At 40.1% G+C, this 11,040-nt stretch overlaps 1 protein-coding gene across 1 annotated transcript; it reads left to right on the forward strand.

Moving 5' to 3' along the window:
• The first annotated feature begins 7,603 nt into the window (after positions 1–7,603).
• Positions 7,604–11,040, forward strand: LOC115634745 (diuretic hormone receptor). The gene is made up of 11 exons (XM_030532637.1): positions 7,604–7,958; positions 8,806–9,004; positions 9,231–9,324; positions 9,382–9,556; positions 9,635–9,708; positions 9,772–9,882; positions 9,969–10,157; positions 10,273–10,388; positions 10,506–10,562; positions 10,747–10,951; positions 11,014–11,040. The coding sequence occupies exons 1-11, from the start codon at positions 7,604–7,606 to the stop codon at positions 11,038–11,040; spliced, it is 1,602 nt and encodes a 533-aa protein (XP_030388497.1).

An 11,040-nucleotide genomic window follows, 5' to 3' on the forward strand; every position in this document is an offset into this window, starting at 1 on the left:
CAGAGCTTGTGGCAGAAAAATGTTCAAAGGCCACGCTTGCTACACACCTGTTGCAGGCTTGTATGAAGCAACAGTGTCCGACGCCCTTGTAGAACGCAACTGTGTAGCTTTCGTCCTCATTGCGAAAGCTTCGGGCTCGACTGGCGCTCGGGTCCTCTTGTGGATCCTAAATTTTCGCGCCATTTCAATTTAGCAGGTCGTGTCAGCCACGAAGGCAAAGTGGTAAGAATTTTGCGAACACAGCTTGTTAAGATGCTGAAATGTTTACAAGCGAGTCCTCGCTCAGTTGTCAACGGTATGTGAGCGGATGCGGTTCGAATAGCAGCGAACATAATCGGGCAATCGAGAGTCGTTCAATCAAATCGTCAAACTAAAAAACAAAAAGTTTATAATACACTAATATCCCAAAAAATCGTAATAAATAAAAATTACATTTTTTTGTATTATACACAATCAAGTTAATTGCTCATATCAACTTCAAGTGGAGTGTAAGTGAATTATTTGGTGGACGAGTGGGGCCCACTGTGGTGTGCACACTCATGGTTTGTTGGCTTCGTATTTTCTTATCTAAGCTGCAGCCATTAGGTCTGCATTACTGTGACTAAAAGCCAATTTAGTGCTAAGCCGCAGGCGCTCCCTCTTTGCCACAAAATACGGAAAGGAATTGCGCTGCGGAATGTAATTGTGATAAAAGCCAACAAAAACAAATGCAATCAGCAACCGTGTGTGGGTAGACGGTGTGTGTGTGTATGTGTGTCTCAATAACCAAAGCAACGCATAAGCATAATCGCTTTGAAACGTCTAAGTACCAGGCGTTAAACACATTTAAGCTATCCGGAAAACTGGTATTTCTCGGGACAATGGCTTTGGCAGCATGTAAGCTATTTTCCCTGATAATCATCCTCTAAGCAATAATGCCAGAGGAAACCACATAACTATTCCCACACATGCAGTCCTACTCTTTATGTGCTATTTATGGGATTGTAACCGCCTGCGGCCGGGCAACGCAAAAGGAAAATAGAAACTAGTTTGCGGTTAATTAAAACGGCATGAAAATGGAATACTGAGAAACAATGCAATGCATTACAATGCTCTGAATATTAAAAGAAGGGGATTGGATTTTTGTTTTGCCTGTTGAACTTTTTAAATATCGATTGTGTGTGCCTACGTACGTGTATGCCTCTGCCCGTATCTAGTATGCACGCGTATGTAAAGCTCAATTATTTTCAATTGAATGCCATATTTGAAATGAAACAACAACAATAAAAATCAATTCATTTCAAAGATTGGATTCTAAAAGTGATACACTTTTACCTGATGGTGTTGGTAGCTCGAACTGTCTAATTTAAAACTTCTTCTTCCTATGTTAGTTATTTCATTCCACAATATATGTCGATGAAATTTATATTAAATATTATGCTTCCAAATAGAAGCGCACAGATAACAGTTGCGCAATTTTATGAGAATTCACTTAACAATTTGTGGCGTGAGAATCAATAAATTTAAAATAGTGAATAGCAAAAAAAAAAAAACATTTTCTTAGGTAATATAAATGTTGATGATGTCGTGTACGACAGTATAAAAACAAAAGTTTGGACCTGCAATTTGTTGGCTGAGTGTGAATATATGTTTTGAAAAAATTAACTTTAAAGTTCTCGCATTTACACCAAAATAAATACAAAAGTGTTGAGCGTAAATCTAAATTGTTTTCACATTAAAATATGTAGTTATTTGAGAACGAATGAATTCAAAAACACCTTCCAAGCATTGCTTTTATACACGCTACACATTTATACAAGTTACACATTTATTTCTATCATTATAATATTCAAGTGGAATAGTCCTAAGAAGACTGATAAAAGTTAATGGTATAAGTATTTAACAATTATATTTAAATTTGTGGATTAAACCAAATATTAATTTTTAATATTTTTTATGTTATTCTTATATTAAGGGTTTTTATATTTTTTATGTTATTCTTATATTAAGGGTTTTTATATTTTTTATGTTATTCTTATATTAAGGGTACTAGTATTTTTTATTAATTGTCTTGAGAATTGTTTTTATTATTGCAGAAACCTTCTGTCCGAGTTTTGTAGCTTAAAAGTGAAAATCAATTAACTTTTCGAAGCGTGGAAATACCTTTTTCTTATATATAACTTTTGCAGATCAGTTTATTCAATACGTGCAGCACATTTGTATATGGACCTTCGAACATTCATTAACATAATTAAAATTTTGGCTACAATTTAAAACATAATAAACTAAGTAGAGCTTTGAAAAAATGTATTTATTATAAGTATTAAACGGTTAAGCATAAATTTCATATAAATTTGATATTCCTTTTCTGTAGATTAATTTGCTGAAGGCTTCCTTATCGTACTTTAGTTGAAGCCTTCAACAGCCAAAGAACTACACAGGAAGTTCTGAAGGACTTAAAATTTGTTGCCTACTTTTTGGCTTAACACTGTTAAAGCAGCGTCAGAACTTGTTGACTGCCATGGCCATAACCAGTGCCAGGCGATCACAAATCTCTCGCAAATCCGGCGCATTTGCCAACTTCTTATACATTAACCCAATTTTTATTGACCCAATAAATAACAGATTTCGCACCGTTATGTGTCATGTGCGTATTTGCACCGGTTCATATTAGATATATTCGCTTGCCCGTTGGCTTTAATCAAGGGTGGAGGGCTGTAACGGATTTATGCCCTTCACGTCGACCGACAACACAAACGGCCCTCAGATAGTTAGCACCACATGGTGGCAAGAGGAAAGAAGCATCAGCGTACTGTGAGAATATCACGTGCCGTTCAGGCGGAAAACAGTTAAATGCCAGACAATAAAACGCAACATTTGCTGCTGCTGCTGATTTAAGCTCAAAAAAGTAGCTATAAAACCAGACAATAGACGAACCCGACGGAACCCCTTCCGTTGCATGCTACATAGCAGCTGGAGCGATGTCGAGCTAGTGGAGTATTTGCCTTTGTTGCGAATTATGAGGTTTGGCTAGACGCTGACTGTTTACTCAGAACACACACTCACACATACTAAGTGAAGCGTAGACACGCCCACTTGTTCATACATTTCCGTTATAACTTATAGTGTCCATTTGGGGTATAAACATTTATCCGCTTTAATTCCACACGCACGCGGCCGCTCTGTGAGCATTTTTTTCTTTCATGTTATTACTAGCTCGGCAGTCATTAAATTTGATTATTGTTTGTGGCAGGATAAGAACGATGAGTTTATGGCTGCGCAAAAACGACGTTGGCACACACGACGTATGCTTCATATCTCTTGCAATGGTATGCCAATATTGCTGCCTCAAGAGCTTATGAATTTTTTAAGTTCCATTGCCCTCATTGTTTTCTGCGTATGCATATAAAATGTAATGAGCTGCCATAATGAAGACAAAAAATAAAAATAAGAACACGTTGTCTAAAAATAGCGAGCTCAGCGTTAACCTTTTGTGTGCATCCCAATGGAGAATTGTTCCATCTCTACGGCGCGTTGTCACCACTTCGCTTCGGCCTCGTGCTGATGTGTGCGTTAACTGTGACAATAAACCAAGCTGCCTGGCCACGCTAAAAAAGACAACATCACGTGAAAATTTGTTAGGTGAAAGCAACAGTTTAGGCTCCACGAGCATTTGCCCTGACATGCCAGGACATGCAATTATCCTGCCTATCGCTTTGTGTTGTTATGTGTGCGCCCTGCGGTTGTGCCTCTGACATATACATTTACACCGCATTTCGGTAGCCCGCAGCTATTTTGTTTCATGCGTGACAACACACATCCACACTTATGTGTTAAGACCACGCTATAACGTATTGGGGCTATTATTATTATTTTTTCAATTCTCTAAAGGAATCCTCGGCAATTACGACCTCCGCATACACACTTTAGGCAGCAAGCGAAAAAAAAAAACGCAAACATTTATAGGCATTATGGCTACCGGAAATTGCGCACGTTCCGTTTACATACATACATGTATGTATTTGTGTACATATACACTGGAAAAAATGAATATTATGCAAATTTAATCCTCCTGAAAAATAGTTGAAAATATGTACATTGTTTATCACGTATCAGTCTGATACTGATAGGCCTATGATGACAATTTGAAAAGGCTTTAACTGTAAGTTTAAGTTTTGCGGTACATTTCAAAGCCTTGATTTGGTTGTGTTATCTATTTATGTATATATTGAAGCATCGGCTTTCTCTCTCTTTAGTTAGGTTCGGGAACAAAAAGCTTTTAAAATTGTTTTTCCTTTCGTTTTCTTTTTCTTTCCATTTTCTGCAATATTTGATATTGTGCTTTCCAAATGGCTTACAGATACTTACTTATCCCATGATTACCAAGGGAAATAAATGATTCATTACAACTTCTTTCAATTACAAAAACAGTCATAAGATAGTATGTAGAAAATATTGTCTGAGTAACCAATCAAGAGAATATTTAGAATAAATTCCCTCGTACAATTGTTTTATAATTTGTTTTAAAAATGAAGTACATAGTTTTTTGTGTGTAAGCATACGTTCTTCACACACACGTACTCGAATGTATGCCCACTTGTTTACCCACTCTGGAACGTTGCTTTTTATGTCGCCAGCGCCTTTAACAAATCCATTGTGTGCAATCGCACGAGATTAGATACAATCTTCAATAATAGCATGTACATCAGACAACACAACCAACCCAAAGCACAGAGAACACACATACATATATGTAGTTAAAGGCAGGACCAGCCAAAGAAGCAAACTTTTTACTTTACCATCCGACACTTCCAACAGTTCCCTACCAGTTCCAACTCTCTTACTCTATACTTATCCCTGGCATTGCTTTATTTCAGCCGTCCAATCGGACTTTCGTTCAATTCTTATTGTCTGTATTGTGGTCTGTGGTCTGTGCATTTTATTTGTCTGTTCTCATCTACATCTATCCATCTGTTTATCTATCTATCTGTCCAAATAGCTGTCCTTCTGTCTGTCTGTTTGTCCTTACCGCTTGCGGCATTCCTTGAGATGTGCTTTTTATATTTGTGTTGATTTATCCAAGCTGCAAATATTTTATGGCTAGCGACATTCATCAAGTTGGACGCTCATAAATGGAATGGTTATTGTTCCATATGTCCATATGTCTGTATGTGTGTGGGCTTTTTGTGTGGGTATGTTCTGCGTGCAGACTTAGCTGTCAAAATATATTTGCATTTATGCCAAATGACGTGTCAGTCATTTCTTTATTGCATTTTTTTTCCTTTTTGTTGCACGCTTGCTAATTGAAATCAAATATGTAATTAGTAGCTATAATTTGACGCTGACAAGTACAGAGATTCGACAACAGATGGTTCAACTTTACTGTGCGTGGCTTCAAGGCACAAGTGTGGACATACTTATGCTGAAATAATACGCCTGCGAGCTTTAATTATATTAAATGGTCGCTTTCTATCTATTATATAGCGCGTGTTTTTGGCGCTTGCAGCAATATATGAAGTTATGGTTTTAAATTGAATATCACGATGATTAATAATTGAAATTTAATATTGCTGCGGCTGCCACCCATCAGACTCATTACACTATCAGTTAAGCAATTGTCTTACAGCTCAATAAACAATGTAGCTTGTATGCCATATAATGAGATTCATATGTTGCTTTTAAATTCGCGATTTGTGCGTCGTAAAAATGAATACAAGTTAACATGCACAGTCATAAACAAAGGCTGCAGGAAGAACAACAATATTATAAACATAAAACAAATGTGGGCGGAAGTACAGTTTTGCGGGAAAATACTCGCTAAGCAACGACTTACAATCTACCTTAAAGTAATTTAGGCAATTTTCAGAAATGTAGCTGAGAACAATATTCAAATTTCATGAAATTGAATGAAAAAGAAACCCTTTTCAATTATAGAAGCCCCAAGCATATTTATTCGTACATAAAGAAAATACTCAGAAGATACAGCTCTCAAAATATGATTGGACTTTATTTTAGAATTGCGTAATATAGGCGGAAATTGTCAATTATATTTCTATTAGTATTAAGGCAAGACTGGTTTAGTCGAAATTAAGAAGAGCAACCCAGTTTAGAAGGACACTCATTAGTTCAGCTTCTTTTTAATTTCAACAGCCATGTTAAGGAGAATACAAGTATAATATTTCATTTGATATTTAAATATTATATTTCATAAATATATTTGAGATCAGATTGCAGGGGCACACTGACTTGTATGCTTAACTGTGCCCATCTCCGTATTCTTTAGTTTTGCCCGCCATTTATGCGCACATCTACATACTTATCATGTATACTATATGTGTTTGGTGGGTTGGTGTTTGAATGGGTGTGTTTGTTCGTATGTATGTGCATGCATGGCTGGTTTTATGCTGTGCATTAATGTAACGATGCATCATTTATGCCATTTATTATTAGTATACTTGTATAAGTACGAGATTTGATACGAGCCTTAGAAGCTGTGGACCACAGCTTGTTGGAAGGTACTGGTACCTCCCTATATCGCAGTAGCGCTCACCCTGGCGGAGCACTACCATGTTTAATTTCTATCATGACTTTGACGGCCTTGACTTGCCCTTTGCCTTTGACTTTTTATGCATGATTTTATTTACTTTTCGGATGGGGGCCAGAGCCGTATTTTATGGGCCCCAACAGCAGTTGATGCGGAACCGCACATAACACATAAGCTTTGGCGGCACGCACAAGGCGTGAACGTCACTGACTTCTTAGCCTGAAAGTGAGTGTGTCTGCGAATGTGAACTGATTATATTTTCTGTTTTTGATGGTGTTTGCTGGGCGTAACTTTTCAGACAGCTAATGAATTTTTATGGCACTGCGCCTATGTTTTATTAATATATCGTCGCCAGTTGTGTTGCTGGCTTTGCCATGCTGATGCCGATCCCTGCGAGCTCCAGTTCCAAGTGGCAAACAAACAGTTTGAGGCATAAAATGCAATTTGGCTGTACGGTGGTATGGTGCTTTAAAGAGTAGCAGGAGCCAACATTGTGGGTTCCAAAGTCAGGGCAGTGCATGTGGTAAATGCAATTAACATACACATATAGTATACGTATACACGTACATACAAACACACGTTGCCGCAAACTGGGGTCGTAACACTAAAGTATAGTTGTGTGGGTGAATGCCACATTGTTGAGCTCGAGCCGCCGGCACTGGAAACTGGAAGCTCGGCACATTGTTAGCCTTCCTGTGTGTGCACACAGCCATAGGAATGAGTTTGTTGGAGGCTGCACGTGGCCCTTTCGCAAATTGTATGGCATTGTATTTGGCTATGGTGACTATATAGTTTTTTCACGCTGAAATTACAGGACCTGTTGAAAGGGTATAATAGAAGAAAAGAAGTGTGCAAAAGTTAAACTGCGACATTTCCATATTTAAAATCATCCAGCTAGAAATTGGACAATGCTTTAAACTTTCAATGCAAATTGTTTGCATTTCCTTCTCATTCTTTCACTTTGCAGCTTTCAAATGCCCAAGACATGCCCCGGAAGCAGCTGCGAAGCGTATGTAATGTGATTCAGCTGCAGCTGCCAAGTGCGACAGTGACAATGACAAAGACTCCCACAAATGCACAATGAACGCTCCGTTTGCCAGCCAAGACAGCCCCATCCCCAATTCCGTACCAAGTGCTCCCAGCCACAGCGCCAGCGGCAGCGGCAGCGGCACCACCAACAACCAACCCGGTGATCTATTCAATAGCAGCATTATCGACGCACTCTGGTCCCTAAACAATCTCGATGACATCAATCAAAGCGTCGAGCTGCAGTGTCTCATGCAGGAGCACATCGAGGCCAAGACCTATGCCAATTCAAGCGACCATTGCCTCACCCAGTTCGACTCGATACTCTGTTGGCCTCGCACCGCCCGAGGCACTCTCGCCGTGCTCCAGTGCATGGCCGAGCTAAAGGGCATACATTACGATAGTACAAGTGAGTAATTCAACTAGAGGGCACTTCCCCATTAAGAATCCTGCAATATAGTAAAAGGATAATCAATAATAACTTGCGAAACTTGTTATATGCTGTACTCGAAAAGGCTGCAGCATTATCTTAAATGGAATTATAAAACAGCATTCATGGTGTTTTTACCTATTACATTTTCTGAGATATATTTATAAACAGTGGGGATAGCGATATGGCTGGAGTTCCGTGTAATGTACCACCCAAGAAAAAGTGTAGCGTACAACCAGAGATATTTCTAGCTGTTATGCTTCTTCAAATCCGACAGGGAGTTTTATTAAATGGAAGAGACCACTGCAGACCTAACACAATATTTTGAGTTTTTGTACATCCTCAGAACTATGCGTTCATACAGTCTTACAAGCTTTCGAATAGACCGGCAGCAGCTGTTGAATATAAAACTCCACAACTTAACAGAACACCTAACAGGGAACATACATAATTAGTCCTACAAAGTGTTTCCAGCTCTTGTACTTTTTGTTGTTCATTTTTGTTTGTTCATATATCGATCGATTCATCTATTAGATACTGATCAGTAATGTATTTCTATTACAAATGTAGGCTCTACTATGTTTTATCACAATACTATATATAATACGAAACAGCTAAAGTAAATATTTCTGGTTAAATGAGAACCTACATGTATATTTCTTTTGCCCACTAAAGCTAAAGTTAAGGCGTTAGTGGAAGTGTTCAATTAAGATTTTTTTTATTTATTAAGGATATTTTAAAACTTGTCCCATTCGGCATTGCATTTGTTAATGTAAGTGCAATCGTAAGTGGTGCACCTTTTAACCCTTTGCATGCCTCTTTCCAGAAAATGCGACTCGGTTTTGCCAAGCGAATGGTACCTGGGCGAATTATACCAACTACGATGCCTGCTTGCACCTGCCGGCTCCGGAAACGGTGCCCGAGTTTGAGACCATAGTTGAGCTCCCCACTATCATTTATTATATCGGCTACACCATAAGCCTCGTATCGCTGACACTGGCGCTGATAGTTTTCGCCTACTTCAAGTGAGTTGGGTGTTCATGTGGGTGTGGGAGTGAGTGAGGGGGCGCTAGGGGCGTGTCTGTGCATGGGCCTGTGCGTGTACGATAGTTGGTGTTTCCAGGCTATTTTCGCAACAGACGAACGCCTTTGCCCCTTGTGCTATTTTCCTTGCATCATACGGATATTTATTTCTGTACGTACCACCCCATTTTCCTCTTCCGCTCTTCCGCTTTGCCGCTTGGCCTACAGAGAGCTGCGCTGTTTACGGAACACCATCCACGCCAATTTATTCTTCACGTACATCATGTCGGCATTGTTCTGGATACTCTTGTTATCTGTGCAGGTAAGTACATGTATTTCTGTTTTTCATGAAATGCCCGTTTACTCCTCTGATCTATAGATATCCATACGGAGTGGCCTGGGTAGCTGCATTGCTTTAGTCACGCTCTTTCACTTCTTCACGCTGACAAACTTCTTTTGGATGCTGGTGGAGGGTCTTTATCTGTACATGCTGGTGGTGAAGACCTTCTCGGGTGACAACATACGCTTTAACATCTACGCATCCATAGGCTGGGGTATGCCTATCCCTCCCTATACTGCCCATCTCGCTGTCTCTCCTAATTATTTTGTTTCTCACTGTGTTCGCCCTCCAGGTGGTCCAGCTCTGTTTGTTGTCTCGTGGGCAGTGGCCAAAAGTTTGACAGTTACTTACAACAATGCGAAGCAGGTATGAAGCGTAGCCTCGCACATTTTTAGTCTGTTTAACGAGTCACCTCCCTCCCTTGATTAGTATGACATCAACTGCCCCTGGATGGAGGAGACAAATGTTGATTGGATATTTCAGGGTCCCGTCTGTGCGGTACTCATCATAAATTTAACATTTCTATTGCGCATCATGTGGGTGAGTGAACCGCCGTGGTTGCCGCTGCCAATGTCTCGTTTTGTGCTCCATTAAAGCCAATTTGCCTCCTCTCTGGTTTTTCTCAGGTTCTAATTACCAAACTGCGTTCGGCCAACACCGTGGAGACGCGTCAATACAGAAAGGCTGCTAAGGCACTGCTTGTGCTCATACCGCTCTTTGGCATTACCTATCTGGTGGTCCTGGCTGGTCCTAGTGAGTCGGGGGTCATGGGTCACATGTTCGCCGTTCTGCGAGCCGTTCTGCTGAGCACACAGGTTCAAGTTTCATTTCTGCTGTTCGTTCGCTTGTTAATTTTACGCTTGTTGTTCTTTACTTTGGTTTGCTTACGTTCGTTTCATTTGTTTGCTATTGTTGCATTGCTCTCTGCAGGGCTTCTCGGTTTCGCTGTTCTACTGTTTTTTCAACTCGGAAGTACGCAACGCGCTTCGTCATCACATCTCCACTTGGCGAGACACGCGCAACATTCAGCTGAACCAGAACAGACGGTGAGTAACAAAGTCGGGACAAAATCGCCCTCCAGTTGCGAAAAGTTTCCTTAAATCATGTCTATATATGTATGTCAATGTTTATATATTCATTTTTTTATTCTGTTGAACCGGCAGCTACACAACAAAAAGTTTTACCAAGGGCGGCAGCTCACCTCGAGCTGAGAGCATGCGGTAAGCGGGAATTGATTGAATTAGGAAGTAAGCGTGGAAAAAATGAAAGTTAAATTGGCCGGCAGAATTTAATAAAGCATTGTCTACCTGTTTGAAAGTGGAAAGCATTAAGAGATCTGCAATATATTTATTTTTAGCGAAGCTAATTATGCCTTTATCATATCTAATTACATTCCATTGCCAGTCCACTCACTTCTTACTACGGGCGGGGCAAACGCGAGTCCTGCGTATCCTCGGCCACAACCACAACGTTAGTGGGGCATCATGGCCCATTGGCAGTGCATCGTGGGTCCAACAGTGCTCTCCACATGCTCCCCACAACAACCGCGAGCGCCGCTTCTGGCAGCACGCTCAGCGTCATGCCACGCGCCATCAGTCCCCTTATGAGGGTAAGTCTCTCTCACCATATGAGAAAACAATTGTTGATTGACTCTAAGCTTCCGTTCTGCAGCATGGACTGGAAGAGAACTCTGTGTAG

The sequence above is a fragment of the Scaptodrosophila lebanonensis genome, unplaced genomic scaffold, assembly GCF_003285725.1.
Source record: "Scaptodrosophila lebanonensis strain 11010-0011.00,11010-0021.00 unplaced genomic scaffold, SlebRS2 tig00000001-arrow-pilon, whole genome shotgun sequence".
NCBI classification, from domain to species: domain Eukaryota; kingdom Metazoa; phylum Arthropoda; class Insecta; order Diptera; family Drosophilidae; genus Scaptodrosophila; species Scaptodrosophila lebanonensis.

Excerpts from the sequence above, each read along its gene's own strand:
- LOC115634745 (XM_030532637.1), top strand. The coding sequence starts at position 7,604 with ATGAACGCTCCGTTTGCCAGCCAAGACAGCCCCATCCCCAATTCCGTA. Across the intron at positions 7,959-8,805 it reads CATACATTACGATAGTACAA|AAAATGCGACTCGGTTTTGC; the intron begins GTGAGTAATTCA and ends GCCTCTTTCCAG. Across the intron at positions 9,005-9,230 it reads ATAGTTTTCGCCTACTTCAA|AGAGCTGCGCTGTTTACGGA; the intron begins GTGAGTTGGGTG and ends CTTGGCCTACAG.